The sequence below is a fragment of the Saimiri boliviensis genome, chromosome 13 (assembly GCF_048565385.1).
Source record: "Saimiri boliviensis isolate mSaiBol1 chromosome 13, mSaiBol1.pri, whole genome shotgun sequence".
NCBI lineage: Eukaryota > Metazoa > Chordata > Mammalia > Primates > Cebidae > Saimiri > Saimiri boliviensis.
In genome coordinates, this window is record NC_133461.1 from 78,184,222 (window position 1) to 78,202,007 (window position 17,786).

General features: G+C 49.7%; 2 protein-coding genes across 3 annotated transcripts in view; one reads left to right on the forward strand and one right to left on the reverse strand.

Annotated features, from left to right (window-relative positions):
- Positions 1 to 6,909: 6,909 nt before the first annotated feature.
- STAR (steroidogenic acute regulatory protein) lies at positions 6,910 to 16,367 on the forward strand. Its single transcript, XM_010348707.2, has 7 exons — positions 6,910 to 7,421; positions 10,039 to 10,152; positions 10,465 to 10,592; positions 12,497 to 12,655; positions 12,797 to 12,981; positions 13,974 to 14,067; positions 15,182 to 16,367. Exons 1-7 carry the CDS (start codon positions 7,358 to 7,360, stop codon positions 15,293 to 15,295), a joined length of 858 nt encoding a protein of 285 aa, XP_010347009.1. The 5' UTR covers positions 6,910 to 7,357; the 3' UTR covers positions 15,296 to 16,367.
- The window catches only part of ASH2L (ASH2 like, histone lysine methyltransferase complex subunit), a 49,692-nt gene continuing 39,560 nt past the window's right edge, over positions 7,655 to 17,786 (reverse strand). The window contains exon 18 of one of the 2 annotated variants that reach the window (XM_074383869.1): positions 7,655 to 14,178. The gene's annotated coding sequence lies outside the window, so the exon portion shown is untranslated. Of the gene's footprint in view, positions 14,179 to 16,824; positions 17,016 to 17,786 lie in introns of those variants that run through there. The other variant, XM_039463352.2, reaches the window with a different exon arrangement.

Consider the following 17,786-nt stretch of genomic DNA (forward strand, 5'->3'; position numbering starts at 1 on the left):
GGCTGGAGTGCAGTGGCATGATCTTGGCTCATGCAACCTCTGCCTCCTGGGTTCAAGTGATTCTCCTGCCTCAGCCTCCAGAGTAGCTGGGACAACAGGCGCCCACCACCACACCCTGCAAATTTTTTATATTTTAGTAGAGACAGGGTTTCACTATGTTGGCCAGGATGGTCTCGATCTGCCAACCTCATGATCACTTGGCCTCCTAAAGTGCTGGGATTACAAGGTGTGACCCACTGCGCCCGGCCTTAGCCCCACTTGTCACAGAGAAAGACAGGAGATTTTAAAAAGTTAAGCAGGCAAGGCCCGGTGGCTCATGCCTGTAATCCCAGCACTTTGGGAGGCTGAGGCAAGAGAATTGCTTGAGCCCAGAAGTTCAAGATCAGCCAGGGCAACATAGTGAGATCCTGCCTCTACAAAATATAAATAAGAAAATTACCTGGGCATGGAGGTGCACACCTATAGTCTCAGCTACCCGGGAAACTGAGGTGGGATGATCCCTTGAACCTGGGAGACTGAGGAGGCTACAGTGAACTGGGATTACACTACTGTGCTCCCGCCAAGGCAACAGAGCAAAACCTTGTCTCAAAAAAAAAAAAAAAAAAAAAAAAAAAAAAGGTCGGGTGTGGTGTCTGACGCCTGTAATCCCAGCACTTTGGGAGGCCAAGGCAGGTAGATCATCTGAGGTCAGGAGTTCAAGACAAGTCTGGCCAACATGGTGAAAGTAAAAATACAAAACTTAGCCAAGTGTGGTGGTGTGTGCCTACAATCCCAGCTGCTCAGGAGGCTGAGGCAGGAGAATCCCTTGAACCTGGGAGGCAGAGATGGCAGTGAGCTGAGATGGTGCGATTGCACTCCAGCCTGGGTGACAGAGCGAGACTCCATCTAAAAAAAAAAAAAAAAGAAAGCCGGGCGCAGTGGCTCAAGCCTGTAATCCCAGCACTTTGGGAGGCCGAGGCGGGTGGATCACAAGGTCAAGAGATCGAGACCATCCTGGTCAACATGGTGAAACCCCGTCTCTACTAAAAATACAAAAAATTAGCTGGGCATGGTGGCGCGTGCTTGTAATCCCAGCTACTCAGGAGGTTGAGGCAGGAGAATTGCCTGAACCCAGGAGGCGGAGGTTGCGGTGAGCCAAGATCGCGCCATTGCACTCCAGCCTGGGTAACAAGAGCAAAAAACTCTGTCTCAAAAAAAAAAAAAAAGAAAGAAAAGAAAAGATGTAAAACAAGGAGAAATTGACAAGAATCTTATTGATGCTGTGATAAACATGATCAAGATGGGGCCAAAAAGTAAAATATTGGATTTTTTTTTTTTTTTTTTTTTTGAGATGGAATCTTGCTCTGTTGCCCAGGCTGCAATGCTGTGGCCCTATCTTGGCTCACTGAAACTTCTGTCTCCCAAGTTAAAGTAAGTCTCCTGTCTCAGCCTCCTGAGTAGCTGGGATTACAGGGATTTGCCACCACACCCAGCTAATTTTTATATTTTCAGTAGAGATGAGGTTTCGCCACATTGGTCAGGCTGGTCTTGAACTCCTGACCTCAGGTGATCCACTCGCCTTGACCTCCCAAAGTGCTGGGATTACAGGCATGATCCACCGTGCCTGGCCAAAATATTGAATTCTAATTAAAGAGTAGGGTGAGGAGGGGCACAGAGGACAGCCTAGAGGGGAGACTGCACTGCGAGCATCCCTGGAGTGAAGAAGGTATGCACCAGACAGACGGGATGGCAGCATGTGCCATAGGGGAAGCTGAGCGCTGCTGGAAAGAATCCAGGTGAGTACTAGGATGGTCAGATTGGAATTGTGCTAAGAATTCTGGACTTTATCTTGTGAGCTATTGATGTATTTGTTACCTCATTTAAACCTTAGAACTAACCTGAGAGGATTAAGAAAAAAAAAAGAAAGAAAAATCACGTGTGGTGGTTCACACCTGTAATCTCAACAGATTGAGATGAGGTTGAGGTGGAAGGTCACAGAGACCAGCTTGGGCAACACAACAAGACCCCATCTCTACGAAAAATAAAAAGCATATCCCTTTTTTTTTTTTTTTTTTTTTGAGATGAAGTCTCACTTATTTCCCAGGCTAGAAGGCAGTGGTGCAATCCTGTCTTACTGCAATCTCCAACTCCTGTGTTCAAGTGATTCTTGTGCCTCAGACTCTCAAGTAGCTGGGATTATAGGTGTGCCCCATCATGCCCGGCAAATTTTTTTTTTTTTTTTTTTTTTTTTTTTGAGACGAAGTCTTGCACTGTCGCCCAGGCTATAGTGCAGTGGCATGATCTCGGCTCACTGCAATCTCTGCCTCCTGGGTTCAAGCAATTCTCCTGCCTCAGCCTCCCAAGTAGCTAGGACTACGGCGCACACCACCACGCCCAGCTAACTTTTTTGTATTTTTAGTAGAGATGGGGCTTTTTTCGTATTTTTAGTAGAGATGGGGTTTCACCACGTTGGCCAGGATGGTCTCAATCTCCTGACCTCGTGATCTGCCCGCCTTGGCCTCCCAAAGTGCTAGGATTACAGGCATGAGCCACAATGCCTGGCCTAATTTTTGTATTTTTAGTTGAGATGGTGTATCGCCATGTTGGCCAGACTGGTATTAAACTCCTGACCTCAAGTGATCTGCTTGCCTCAGCCTCCCAAAGTGCTGGGAAAATGGGCATGAGCCACAATGCTCTGCATATATCCCTATTTTACAGGCAAGGAAGTTCAGATTAAAGAAACAGCACTTTGGGATGCCGAGGTGGTGGACAGATCACTTGAGGCCAGGAGTTCAAGACAAGCCTGGCCAACATGGCAAAACCCCATCTCTACTAAACATACAAAAAATTAGCCAGGTACAGTGGTGCATGTCTGTAATCCCAGCTACTCAGGAGGCTGAGCCAGGAGAATCACTTGAACCTGGGAGGTGGAGGTGGCAGTGAAACAAGATTGCTCTACTGCAGTCCAGCCTGGGTGACAAAGCAAGACTGTCTCAAAAAAAAAAAAAAAAAAAAAAAAAGAGAAAGAAAAGAAAGAAGTGAGCTGTTAACAATCATAAAGTTAGAGGTGGGAGCATGACTCGGGGGTCATTTGAACACAAACCACAGGCATCCCCAACTCTGCCTGACACTCTCAGGGCACTAAAGCCATAGGTAGGAGCTGCTTGCACCTTCTCTGAGCTGGAGCCCAGACAAGCTCATCCCCCTCCCCAACCTCAGCCTCTGCCTCCTGGGAACCTGAAGAGGAATCCTCCCATTCCCACCCTACACACTCTGACCTCTTCCTCTTTCCAGTCTTCAGCTCTCACCACACCCCACCAACATCCAGGATCCCCACAGCCACGCCACGTGGAACGGCCCAAGCTCCCCCGACAGCCAGCTCACAGCCCTCAGAGCCTCCACCAAGCTGCTGGCCAACTGCTCTACCTTGGAAACCCTCGCCCCATCACCTCTCGATTTTCAAGCCCTTCCATAAACCTAGCTGACTCCCAATTGTACTTTCCAGAAAAATTCCATAACACTCCTCCTTCCCTCCCCACTAGAATTAGGGGTTCCATCATCTCTACTTCCAAAACACCTAATCTGCCCTATGACTGTCCATACTGAGTCATATAGTTGAATTCATATCATCCTAGCTTTATAGCCATATAGGGACATTCTGGAAAGGACTGTTGAATAAATGGAAGGAAGGAAGGAAAGCAAGAAGAAACAAAGGAGGGAGGGAAGGGAGGGAGGGAAGTAAGGAGGGAGGGAGGGAAGGAGGGAGGGAGGGAGGGAAGGAGGGAAGGAAGGAAGGAAGGAAGGAAGGGAGGAAGAAAAAAAGGAGGGAGGGAGGGAGGGAAGAATGCAGGGAGGGAAGAAGGGAGGAAAGGAAGTAAGGGAGGGAGGGAAGGAAGGAGGGAGGGAGGGAAGAAGGGGAAGGAGGGAGGGAAGAAAGGAAGGGAGAGAGGGAGGAAGGAAGGAAGGAAGGAGAGAGGGAGGAAGGGAGGGATTGGAATTCCCTTGTCTGCTCCAAAGCCCTGGCACTCTCCCCTCGACTGGGGGCTTCTTCTCCAGCATGGCACGCCCACACCACCTGAGCTGGGCCCCAGGATATCCTCCCCCATGGTCTGCTGTGGCCATCTGGCCTCCTTTCTTGGAAGCGCTGCCCTCATCAAAAAGCAGAGCCAGATACAGATGGTCCAGAACCAGAGGAAATTCCCAGACCGCTCTTGCCACCTTACTGCTCAGAGGGATGGCAAGAGTTAACAAGTCATTCTGCCTGGAAAGAATGAGGAAGAGAGCCTTGGCCCTTGCTGAGGTCACTCAGCACCACCTCCCAATCCCCCTCCAGAGTCAATGGCAGCCTCTGACATCAGCCATGGCCATAGGCTCGATCCTCCCACCTCCTCCCCTCTCCGAATAGCCATAATTCTCCACAGAAAGGCAGCAGCAGGGCCTTGAGGATCATCTGCATGGCATGTCCCATAATAACCGCCTCCCGCTTCCCCCCGACCTCGCTGAGGCAGGCACACATGTGCAGGAGGGGCACATGCCCCAGCAGATGAGAGAGAGGAGGCGGGGGAGCTGGTGCCTGGCCTGCCCAGCCCAGCCCATCCACTTCAGCTCCTCTCTGAAAGGTCCTAGGCACAGGCTGACAGAGGAGGAGAGGCCCTTCTGTCCTCCTGGGGACTCTCTAAGGGCTGGAGACAATGCCTTCAGGCAGGTTTCTGAGTCTAAGGATGTACTTGCGCCCCTAGCTGCTTTCCCAGTTGGTCACTCAATAGAGGAGCACACCAGGTGCAGTGGCTCGCTTTGGGAGACTGAGGCAGGAGGATGGCTTGACCCAAGGAGTTCAAGACCAGCCTGGGCAACATAGCAAGAGCCCATCTCTATTTTTAAAAATAAAAGAAAAATTTAATAGAGAAGGAGCAAAAGTCCCCTGTGTCTCTGATGGAGCTGAATGCTGAGGGTAGGGGGCAGCATTTAAGGGGGAAGGTGGACCCAGTACCTGCCTTGGGGAGATAATTCCACAGAAGAGATAAGCAAACACTCACAAACAAGTCAACAAATCAGGACCAGAGCTAAGCCCCTCAAGTGATACTGACCGTAAGGGTGTGGTGGGAGGAACCAGCCATTCCAGAAGACAGGGGTGGTCCAGGAAGCCTTCCTGGAGGAGAAGGACTTGAGGAAGGGGCCAGGTGCCTCTGGGCAGCCTCTGCTCACAGGATTCTCCCAACTGCCTCACCAAGGTGGAAATCAGGGGTTGGGGGAATAACTCCCCAGTTGTCTGGGCTCCAGGAGCCCACCCACTGCCTCACCAAGGTGGAAATCGGGTCTCGAGGACAACTCCCCTGTTCTGTATGGGCTCCAGGTGCCAGGCCTGGCTCTGAGCAGATCCTGTCCCTTTCATCCTGTCTGGAGTGGGGAAGACAGTGAGAGTGTGTGGGGCCCCGGTACTGCTCCCCATTTTTAGGACTCCCCTCTGCCTCCTTGAGGTGGTGGGAGGACACAGAACCCCCTCACACAGGGAGCAGGGCCCTGGCTAGGGGCAGTTCCAATGCAAGTCTTTCCACTCCCAATATTCTTGACCAGTGAATCAATCTGGCTTAAAAGCAGCCTCAAGGTCACCATTAAGGGAAGAGATTCCGTCACAGCCCAGCACGTGCTGTGCCTGGGTAAGGGTGAACAGGAAATGCAGAGACCTCCCAGGGCCTTGCTCAGCCTGACAGGGCCCCCAAAGTGCAAAGACTAGGGTGAACACCCCAATGCCCTGTCTTTCCAAGCTTCTGCACATACCAAGACCCTCAGCCCAGCTCATGCAGCCAAAGCTACTGGGGGAAAAGCGTGAGAAAGGGTGCGGGCATGGCCCAGGCCCACATCTTCTCACTGCTGTAAGCTGATAAGGCTGCACCCCCAACTCAGCCGTGAGAGGTCATTCCTGCTCCAGCACAGACCCGAGAGGAACCCGCACTCAGAACAGGGCTTTGGGAAAGGTTGTTTCTATAAATGGATGAGTAAATAAATGGACAGTTGAACATACCAGGTGTCCTGGGGACTGCAGGAGGAACTGTGCAGATGGCCTGAAGGCCAGAGGCTTGCGTTGTTGTTCTGGCCCTGCCCCTGGCCAGCTGTTTAACCTCGAACAAGTCAATTCCACTCTCTGGACTTCAGGGTCCTCACCCAGAACAACAGCCAGATGGTCTCTACTGCCTGTTAAACATCCTGGTTCACTCGCCTGAGATGGTGGTTCTCAAAAGTGTAGTGTGTACACACAACACATGCATTGCAACCACTGGGAAGTTATTTATGCATGTATGTATGTATGTATGTGTGAAGACGGAGTCTCACTCTGTTGCCCAGGCTGGAATGCAGTAGTGCGATCTTGGCTCACTGCAACCTCTGCCTCCTGGGTTCAAGTGATTCTTATGCCTCAGCCTCCCGAGTAGCTGGGACTACAGGTGTGCACCACCACACCTGGCTAATTTTTTATTTTTAGTAGAGATGGAATTTCCCATGTTGGCCAGGCTGGTCTTCAACTCCTGACCTCAAGTGATCTGCCCACCTCAACCAAAGGGCTGGGATTACAGGTGTAAGCCACTGCGTCTGGCCAAGGGAAGTTTTTTCTTCTTATTTATTTATTTTCTTTTTTTTTGAGACAGAGTTTCACTCTTGTTACCCAGGCTGGAGTGCAATGGCGCGATCTCGGCTCACCGCAACCTCCGCCTCCTGGGTTCAGGCAATTCTCCTGCCTCAGCCTCCCGAGTAGCTGGGATTACAGGCACGCGCCACCATGCCCAGCTAATTTTTTTGTATTTTTAGTAGAGACGGGGTTTCACCATGTTGACCAGGATGGTCTCTATCTCTTGACCTCGAGATCCACCCACCTCGGCCTCCCAAAGTGCTGGGATTACAGGCTTGAGCCACCGCGCCCGGCCTTTTCTTCTCTTTTAATGCAGGTTTCTGAGCCTCAATTCCAGATCAGCTGAGCCTGGAGTTTCTGAGGACAAGGGCTAGAAATCTGCACTTTAAACTCCTGAGAACTACTGTGTGCCTTCATCTAAATTGCCCCCATCCCAGTGGCCGCTGCTTCTCTCCCCTCCATCTCTCCAGCCTGACCCTGGCCTCCCTACTCCCTGCTACACCCTCCCCCCGCGCTCCCCACAAATGGCCAAAGCAGCAGTGTGAGGCAATCGTTCTATCCTTGACCCCTTCCTTTGTACATTGAGTGATGGCGTTTTTATCTCGATGATGATGCACAGCCTTCAGCGGGGGGTATTTAAGACGCAGAACACCAGGTCCAGGCTGCAGCTGCGGCACTCAGAGGTGAAGCTTGAGGGGCTCCAGAAGGACGAAAAAGCAGCAGCAGCCCCACCACTGCCACATCTGCCAGGAAACAATGCTGCTAGCGACATTCAAGCTGTGTGCCGGGAGCTCCTACAGACACATGCGCAACATGAAGGGTGAGCACTGCGGGAAGGAGGCAATGAGGGGTTGGCCAAGAGCTCTCAGCAGATGAGGCTCAGGCCACCCAATTCCGATCCTAGTTGTGCCTCTTACTAGGTGAACCTGGGCAAGTTTCTTTCGTCTGAATCTCAGTTTTCCCTTCTGAAGAAGTGCGCTGGTTATAAGATGTATCCCATCCACGTTCTATAATTTCTGGTCTCCCCTCTAGAACTCCAGTCTTTTTTTCACCTTTTCTTTCTTCCTTTTACCTTCCCTCCTTCTGTCCCTTTCTTCCTTCCTTTTTCTTCCTTTGTTCTTTTTTTCTTCTACCTTTTCTTTGTTTATTTGAATCAAGGTTTCTGTCACAGAGACTGGAATACAGTGGAATAACAACTCACTGCAGCCTCAAACTCCTGGGCTCAAGGGATTCTCTCACCTTGGCCCCCCAAAGTGCTGGGATTACAGGTGTGAGCCACCAGGCCTGGCCTGTTTTATTTGAGACGGAGTCTTGCTCTATTGCTCAGCCTTGATCACAGTGGCATGATCTTGGTTCACTGCAACTTCCACCTCCTGGGTTCAAGTGATCTCCTGCCTCAGCCTCCTGAGGAGCTGGGATTACAGGTCCACGCCACCATGCCTGGATAATTTTTGTATTTTTAGTAGAGACAGGGTTTTGCCATGTTGACCAGGCTGGCTTTGAACTCCTGACCTCAGGTGATCAGCCCTATTCTGCCTCCCAAAGTGCTGGGATTCTAGGTGTGAGCCACAGCGCTCAGCCTGTTTTATTTTTGAGGCAGAGTCTGCTCTGATACCCAGGTTGGAGTTCAGTGGTGCTGTCTTGGCTCACTACAGCCTCCTGGTTCAAATACTTCTCCTGCCTCAGCCTCCTGAGTAGCTGGGACTACAGGCATGCACCACCATGCCTGGTCATCTTTTTGAAGGATTTCTGACTTTGCCTTCTTTTACTGCTGGACAAGGCTTGTAGCAGGGATACCAAGAAAGTCTTGCCCACAGTGGCAGAGTAAATACTAGATTTGACTCCCACAGGCAAGAAAAGATGGAGAAGAGAGACAGGGGAGTAAGACAGGTAAGGAGAAGACGGCCAGGTGCGGTGGCTCACGCCTGCAATCCCAGCACTTTGGGAGGCCAAGGCAGGCGGATCACGAGGTCAAGAGGTTGAGACCATCCTTGCAACATGGTGAAACCCCATCTATACTAAAAATACAAAAATTAGCTGGGCGTGGTGGCGTGCACTTGCAGTCCTAGCTATTTGGGAGACTGAGGCAGGAGAACTGCTGGAACCTAGGAGGTGGAGGCTGCAGTGAGCCAAGATCAAGTCACTGCATTCCAGCTGCTTAACAGAGCAAGACTCCATCTGGAAAAAAAAAAAAAGAGAGAGAGAGAGAAGATGGTGGGGCTGGGAAGGCTGGTTGCTACTGAATAGCCAGAAAGAGGCAGGAACCAGCTACAAGAGGCCACTTTTGCAGAGCTGATTAGCACCCAAGGTCATTTGAATCAATCTCCTGCTGCCACTGAAGGCTACACAAGTCAATCTAGACACAATCTTTCCAATTGCACTGGATCGAATTAGCTACTGTTAGAGCCGGAAGCCATTCATAGATCTGCAGCCAGCAGTGAGGTTGTCCTCATTAGATGGATAGGACTTGCCTGGCTCAGAATCCAGGGGCACACGGAGCAGATTATGCATGCAAGCACAAAGTTACATGCAAGCACAGTCACATGCAAGCACAGTTACATGCAAGCACACAGTCACATGCAAGCACACAGTCACATGCATGCACAGATTCATACAAGCACACAGACCTCATGGAAACACACAGACCTCATGGAAACACATAGACCTTATGTAAACAGATGTCATGCAAGCACACAGACCTCATGTAAGCACGCAGACTCATGCAAACACACAGACTTCATGCAAGCAGACTCATGCAAGCACACAGACCTCATGTAAACAGACTCATGCAAGCACAGACTTGTGCAAATACAGATTCACGTAAACACAGACTTCATACAAGCAGACTCATGCAAGCACACAGACCTCATGTAAACAGACTCATGCAAGTACACAGACTTGTGCAAGCACAGATTCATGTAAACACACAGACCTCATGCAAGCACATATACATGCAAGCACACAGACTCATGCAAACACAGATACATGCAAGCACACAGACTCATGTAAGCACATGGCCTCATGCAAGCACAGATGCATGCAAGCACACAGACCTCAGGTAAGCAGACAGACTTCATGCAAGCACAGATGCATGCAAGCACACAGACCTCAGGGGTTGTATTCTCCTTCTGAAGTAGGATTCTTCTGGTTGTTTGAACACAGCTTCTTCCCCTTTAGGGACAGAAAATCCAGCAGGCTCTGGTACAGCCCGTCTCCAGGCACCCTAGATGGAAGTTAGATTTCTGAACCCTGGAGCACTGTGGTGGGAGCTGGGGGCCAGGGTCTAGTTCAGGTCCCTCCTAGAATCCTGTGTGCTCCTGAGCAAGTCACTTCCCTCTCCAAGCCAATTTCCTCACTTGTGACAAGATGAGGAGGTGAATGGTCCATCTCTAAGGGGCTTTCCAGCTCCTAGAAAAAGGGTTCTTCCCTCCCTGCAGGGCTGAGGCAACAGGCTGTGATGGCCATCGGCCAGGAGCTGAACCGGAGGGCCCTGGGGGGCCCCACTCCTAGTGCATGGATTAACCAGGTTCGGCGGCGGAGCTCTCTGCTTGGTAAGTGCTGAGGCTTCTGGGGTCCCGGTACTTCCCAGGGAAGCTCCTGGGAGGGTGATGTGGTGCATGTGGCTTTGGCTCCCCTCATGCCCTTCTTTCATTGTGATAGAACATTCCCAGGTAGAGTTCCTCAAGGTCAGATCCCCCTCCGGTCACCTATGGTGGCTGTGTCTAACTTGACCAGCAGGCTGGCCCCTATGGCTTTGGTTCTGGCTCTTCAGAGGAAAGAGCAGACACAGAGTTCCAGGGATGAGAGCTGGTGGAGGCTGGGAGATGAAGGAAGCTCTGTCTCTCTTTGGCTGTGTACCCCAGGTTCTCGGCTGGAAGAGACTCTCTACAGTGACCAGGAGCTGGCTTATCTCCGACAGGGGGAGGAGGCCATGCAAAAAGCCTTGGGCATCCTAAGCAATCAGGAGGGCTGGAAGAAGGAGAGCCAGCAGGTAAGCGTCGGGGAGAAGCCTGTGGTTCCTCCTTGCTCTACTGCCATCCTCAAGGCCAGCTGGGGCTACTGTTCTTCCCAGAATTTCTGTCTCGCAGCAGTCACTGGGCAGCCAGTGGTTTTAACTTGAGAACTCTCCCAAGAATATATTCTCAGATTAATGCTCTTCCCCCATAGAAGGCATCCTGGAGAGTCCTGTTGGAGAAACACTATTCCTGTGTCCTTAGCTACAGGATAGGATTGCATTGTGGACCCACTTGGCAGGGACCATGCAAGAGGGACTCCTAAGTGCACACGAGTCCTCATCGCCCTGGGTCAGGTCTCCTAACGACACCAAAGTGCACTGTCTTGTGCTGTCAGCCCACTTGTGGTGGGGTTTGCAGGGGTGATGTGGGCTCACCCTGCAACAGGCCTGGACTAGAACACAGAGTGGCCCACAGCCTTCTGGGGTTCTCTGTGCTTGAGCACTGCCCCATCACTGGGGACAGTAACCAGGTTCACAGTTAATGCTGGTGGCTCTGTCATGGAGACTTTGGTGGCTTTACCTTCATCAAAAGCTGACATGCTGCCCACTACCCAAGTTCAGGTAGAACCTCTCCTTCTCTAAGTTCTCAGAGTAATGGAGTTACCAGGCTACTTGTCTGGGAGTCAAGGAACCCGGGACTTAGGCCAGCACTCTCTTAGCTAAGGGTTCCTGAGCCAATCACTGGCCTTCTCTGGCCCCACATTCTTCTGGTGTGGAATGAGGCATTGAACTAAAACAAATTTTTAAGATCTCATCAACATTCCACATATCTAGTTAAGCTGATGTAAACCACTTTTCCCACTCCCAGGTTTCTCTCTTGGGATCCTCGAGCTTCTGAAGTCAAGTAAGGGTCTTTTCAGTTGGACCTACCCATACCACCATCATTCGCCACCAAAACAAAGGGTCCAGGGGGGCTGGGCGCAGTGGCTCATGCCAGGAGGCTGAGATGGGAGGACTGCTTGAACCTAGGAGTTTGAGGCCAACCTGAGCAACACAGGGAGATCTCTATTAAAAAAAATAATAATAAAAATGTATGCCTGTAGTCCCAACTACTTGGGAGACTCAACTAGAAAGATTACTTGAGCCCAGAAGGTTGAGGTTATGTCACTGCACGATTGTCACGCACTCCAGCCTGGACAACAACAGACTCTGTCTCAAAAAAACAAGAAAAAAATGTAAAAAAGGGCCCAGTAACAGCAGGTAACCTCCTCCAGTTGTTAGCTGACGCACAAGGCCATGGCAACAATGATTACCAACTCTATCTTAGGACAGTTCCAGGCTTCCTCGTGCTCAGCTTAAAGTTCCTTTGCTGTTCCTCTTCCCACCTTGCTTGGTATCATCTATGACAGGCGTCCCCAAACTGCGGCCCCCCTGATGCCATTTATCCGGCCCCCCGCCACACTTGAGGAAGGGGCACCTCTTTCATTGGTGGTCAGTGAGAGGAGCACGGTATGTGGCGGCCCTCCAACGGTCTGAGGGACAGTGAACTGGCCCCCTGTGTAAAAAGTTTGGGGACACCTGATCTATGAGACCTAGGCTAAAATAGATATATATATATATATTTGTTTTTTGTTTTTGAGACGGAGTCTAAGTCAGCCAGGCTGGAGTGCAGTGGTGCAATCTCGGCTCACTGCAACCTTTGCCACCCGGTTCAAGCGATTCGTAGCTGGGATTACAGGTGCCCACCACCGTGCCTGGCTAATTTTTGTAGTTTTAGTAGAAACAAGGTTTCACCATCTTGGCCAGGCTCATCTTGAACTCTTGACCTCGTGATCCACCTGCCTCGGTCTCCCAGAATGCTGGGATTACAGGCGTGAGCCACTGCACCCAGCCAAGAATATTTTTGTCTAACCCTCTCCTGGGGCTCCTTTCTCTGACAGGACAATGGGGACAAAGTGATGAGTAAAGTGGTCCCAGATGTGGGAAAGGTGTTCCGGCTGGAGGTCGTGGTGGACCAGCCCATGGAGAGGCTCTATGAAGAGCTCGTGGAACGCATGGAGGCCATGGGGGAGTGGAACCCCAGTGTCAAGGAGATCAAGGTAAGCAAAGTCCAGGTGTGGGTGGCAGGGGCCCAGGAGAGCCCAGTGGAAACGGTGGATCAAAGAGGGGACCCCTAGGTGTGGGAGGTGTTTAGCTCAACACGGGCTGAGTTGTGATTCTGGTTCCCCATGGCCTGGTAGGTCCTGCAGAAGATTGGAAAAGATACAGTCATTACCCATGAGCTGGCTGCAGAGGCAGCAGGAAGCCTGGTGGGGCCCCGTGACTTTGTGAGCGTGCGCTGTGCCAAGCGCCGAGGCTCTACCTGTGTGCTGGCTGGCATGGCCACAGACTTCGGGAACATGCCTGAGCAGAAGGGTGTCATCAGGTAATACGGGTGGCAGGCTCCCAACCCCCCTCTTCCAACACAGGCCTGCAGGTGTGCACCCAAACATGTGGACTGCATCCCCCGCTCCAAGAAATCAACCCTTGATCCCCAACCAGGGCTTCCTTGTGCAAAAGAAGATACTTATTTACCAAAGCAGGGGACAAGGACAAGATAGGCCCTACCTGGCCAGCCAGACAGCTCCCAGAAAGTTTAAGAACCTTAAACTAGGCCGGGCGCGGTGGCTAAAGCCTGTAATCCCAGCACTTTGGGAGGCTGAGGCGGGTGGATCATGAGGTCAAGAGATTGAGACCATCCTTGGTCAACATGGTGAAACCCCGTCTCTACTAAAAATACAAAAAATTAGCTGGGCATGGTGGTACATGCCTGTAATCCCAGCTACTCAGGAGGCTGAGGCAGAATTGCCTGAACCCAGGAGGCGGAGGTTGCGGTGAGCCGAGATCGCGCCATTGCACTCCAGCCTGGGTAACAAGAGTGAAACTCCGTCTCAAAAAAAAAAAAACAAAAAAAAACTTAAACTTGCCCTGACCCTCTCAGAAAGTTTAGGAACCTTTATTATTTTCTGAAGCATGGGGTAGGGCTGAGGTTCAGCGAGTATGCTCAGGCACAGGTGTAATGTTGACTAAAATATTGAAATAAATCATACCACTTAGAACACCATGGCCTCCCAAATTTCACAAGGCCCCAGCCCAGCCACCAGCCTGAATCCTTTCCCTGACCTCCCTGTAATCCAGCAACTAAAGGGCACGAGCAGCCTCAGGGGCCGCTCCAGCTACAAGCAGGTTTTATTCTGATGAGGCGGTAACCGTGCCAACTGCCAAATAATTACTATTGGCAAGGGGCACTTCCCTGATGAGACTTAGAAAAGACAAGTTACTCTAGAAACGTGTATCTACAGTACTGGCATAACTGGCCAGTGCAAGAGAGAACTCAACTTGCAACTGTCCTCCTGACTTGACTTCTCCATTTGCCAGGGCGGAACATGGTCCCACTTGTATGGTGCTTCACCCGCTGGCTGGAAGTCCCTCCAAGACCAAACTCACGTGGCTGCTCAGCATCGACCTCAAGGTGAAGGGCACGGGAGATGGCTCCGGGGAGCAGGTGGTAGTGAGAAAAACAGGCTCTTCCCCTCCCCCATGCAGCACAAAGAATCCTCTTCCATTCTGATAGAATCACAGGCTGTAAGAAAAGGAAGGGCCGTGAGTGATGGCCTAATTGCTACTCTACCATCTCCAAAGCCTGTGATGGTACCCTCCTTTTTTTTTTTGAGACAGAGTCTTGCTCTGTTGTCCAGGCTGGAGTGCAGTGGCGCAATATCAGCTTGCTACAACCTCCACTTCCCAGGTTCAAGCGATTCTCCTGTCTCAGCCTCCTGAGTAAGCTGGGGTTACAAGCACGCATCACCATTGCTGGCTAAATTTTGCATTTTTAGTAGAGATGGGGTTTCACTATGTTGGCCTGGGTGGTCTCAAACTCCTGACCTTGTGATCTGCCTGCCTTGGCCTCCCAAAGTGCTGGGATTACAGGCACCGCGCCCGGCCTTTTTTTTTTTTTTGAGATGGAGTCTCACTCTGTCACCTAGGCTGGAGAACAATGACATGGTCTCAGCTCACTGCAACTTCTGCCTCCTGGGTTCAAGTGATTCTCCCGTCTCAGCCTCCTGAGTAGCTGGGACTATAGGTGTGTGCCACCACACCTGTCTAATTTTTGTATTTTTAGTAGAGACAGGGTTTCACTATGTTGGCCAGGCTGTCTCAAACTCCTGACCTCAAGTGATCCGCCCACCTCAGTTTTCCAAAGTGCTGGGATTACAGGTGTGAGCCACTGTGCTGGGCCTTCTTCTGTCTTACAGCAAAGTTCAACTCTGTATGTAGTTATCATTTTGGAAAGAAGGAAACTTAGGTCCAGAAATCTGAAGCATGAAAAAGGTGACATAACTTGTTCAGGGTCACACAACTGGGAGGACCAGCCTGAAATGTTGGCCAGTCTTTGTGCTTCTGAAAGTCACAACAGCAGGGTAGCAAGGCAGTCCTGTGGCCCCTGACCCGGCCAATTCAAAGGCTGTACCTATTAACAGAGCTTGAAGACCAAGCCCCTGGCAGCCTGTTTGTGATAGGATGTAAAAGGGTCTGTATGGGCCATCACCTACAAGGTGGCCAAATTCTCCTACCTCCTACTGCAGGGGTGGCTGCCCAAGAGCATCATCAACCAGGTCCTGTCCCAGACCCAGGTGGATTTTGCCAACCACCTGCGCAAGCGCCTCGAGTCCTACCCTGCCTCTGAAGCCAGGTGTTGAAGACCAGCCTGCTGTTCCCAGTTGTGTCCAGCTGCACTGGTGTGGACGCTCATTTGAAGAATCCCGCTGGAAGCCTGCAAGTCTAAGATCTCCATCTGGCGACAGTGGGATGGGTGGGGTTAGTGTTCAGAGTATGACAAGAGGATTCAGATTGGTAAAAGTTTTTAGTACCAAGAAAACATGAATGAGGCTCTTGGATTAAAAACTAATGTCATTCACTGATTAACTATGACATGAAGTAATTTTAAAACTTTTTTTCTGGGTCCTTATGTGCCCAACTAAAACCATCTTTAAAATGCTAGTGGCTGATATGGGTGCGGGGGATACTCATCACAGGGCCCAGGAAGTCTTCCTTTATAGGCTCAAGAATGCCATGCCCTGCAGGCAGTGTGTGTGCACAAGGCAGAATCTCAGAGGGTCTCTGGCAGCCCTCCACTGCTCCCAGTCGCCGCACAGCAACACCACAGAACAAGCAGCACCCCACAGTGGGGCCTTCCAGAAACATAGTCCAGGCTTTCTCTATGGAAAAAGACAGAACTAGATAGGTTTCCCTATTGCTTCTGTAGGTACCAGTCAGAATAAAGAATCATAATTCACACAAAAACATCAGTTTGTATGTTTTAATACCGTACTATTTAAAAAAATCTATGCTAGCTTACAACTTCACACTAGAGAAGTCTGGGACAAAGCTTTTAATCAGTTAAACTGAATTAGTGAGGCTCATTAAAGGGAAAGGAACTATTGGGAACTTACACATTCAATTATTTAGACTCTGTTACCAGGATCATTCATAAAAATGTAATTTCCATGATAAGCATGAGTTCTTAAAGAACTTAAGCAATAGCTGATTAATGGGCCCTGGAAGATGAAGGTTATAACTGAGAATGTTTCTTTACCTAATTAAAAGGAAAGACAGTGCCAAACATGAGAGAATCATCAGTATTACATAGCATTTCTGTTACGATGCCAATTAGTAGTTGAGAGAATTCCACAGCTGTCGATTTGATTTGGGGCTGCTAATCTCTCTGCTTAAATAGACTAAAAGTTCGTATTTTGGGAGAAGTGACTGGATGAAGGGGTAATATGGTGAAAGCAAATTCCCTTTCCTAGGAATCAGAGAATTTAAGCTTTAAAAATATACATTTGGGCCGGGCATGGTGGCTCACACCTGTAAACCCAGCACTTTGGGAGGCTGAGGTGTGCAGATCACTTGAGGTCAGGCGTTCAAGACCATCCTGGCCAACATGGTGAAACCCTGTCTCTACTAAAAATAGAAAAATTAGCTAGGTGTTGTGGCACATACCTGTAGTTCCAGCTACTCAGGAGGCTGAGGCAGGAGAATTGCTTGAATGCAGAGGCAGAGGTTGCAGTGAGCCAAGATGGAGCCACTACAATTCAGCCTGGGTGATGAGACAGTCTCAAAAAAAAAAAAAAAAAATTACACACATAAACAGACACACACACACATACACACACACACAGTGATGAGAGTACAGGGAGGATGAAAAAAATCACCATTACCACCTGAAGCTTTTCCATTCTTGTTTTAATAGCATTGATGATTTGTAACATTTGGAAATAGAGCTCTGGCTTATATATTATAAAACAGGAGCTGGGCATGGTGGTGCCTACCCACAATGCCAGCTACTCTGAAGGATGAGGTGGGAGGACTGTTGGAGAGCAGTTTGAGACCAGTCTGGGCAAGATAGTGAGACTCCATCTAAAAAAAAAAAAAAAAAGACAAAGGAGTAGATGAAACCAAATTATGACAAACTAAATTAAAAAATTTATTAGTGGGAACACTGTGGCATTTATTGAGGTGTTAAAATTTTACAACTAGTAGAGGTATTTATTATAATTTATTCTGATTGTTTCTTAGTTTATTTTTGGCGTGGATAAAATTATTGGTTTTTTTTTTTTTTTTGAGACGGAGTTTCGCTCTTGTTACCCAGGCTGGAGTGCAACGGCGCGATCTCGGCTCACTGCAACCTCCGCCTCCTGGGTTCAGGCAATTCTCCTGCCTCAGCCTCCTGAGTAGCTGGGATTACAGGCACGCGCCACCATGCCCAGCTAATTTTTTGTATTTTTAGTAGAGACGGGGTTTCACCAGGATGACCAGGATGGTCTCGATCTCTCGAACTCGTGATCCACCAGCCTCGGCCTCCCAAAGTGCTGGGATTACAGGCGTGAGCCACCGCGCCCGGCTAAAATTATTGTTTATCCAAGATCCTCAGAGTTGAGAGAGGATAGTTGTAGAGAAGTATTTCTAAAAGGGAATTATCATCCACTACCAGCTAAGAGAAAATGGTTACTTGTTTAAAGACACCTTAAAGCAACATATATTCTAGTTTCAAGAGAAAGGCTGACAGTCAAGAAATAGGCTTTTAACAAACACACTAGTTTGCTGGATTCTAATTGCCTCCTTCAAACTATGTAATTGTATCTTTGTGGTCTCTGTGGATATCTTCGCACTTGTTTAATTTTACACTGG

Bases quoted from the DNA above. Each gene is read 5' to 3' on its own strand.
- STAR (XM_010348707.2), top strand. From the start codon at position 7,358: ATGCTGCTAGCGACATTCAAGCTGTGTGCCGGGAGCTCCTACAGACAC. The intron at 12,656-12,796 runs GTAAGCAAAGTC...ATGGCCTGGTAG, and splicing joins CCAGTGTCAAGGAGATCAAG to GTCCTGCAGAAGATTGGAAA. The intron at 12,982-13,973 runs GTAATACGGGTG...TCCATTTGCCAG, and splicing joins GAGCAGAAGGGTGTCATCAG to GGCGGAACATGGTCCCACTT.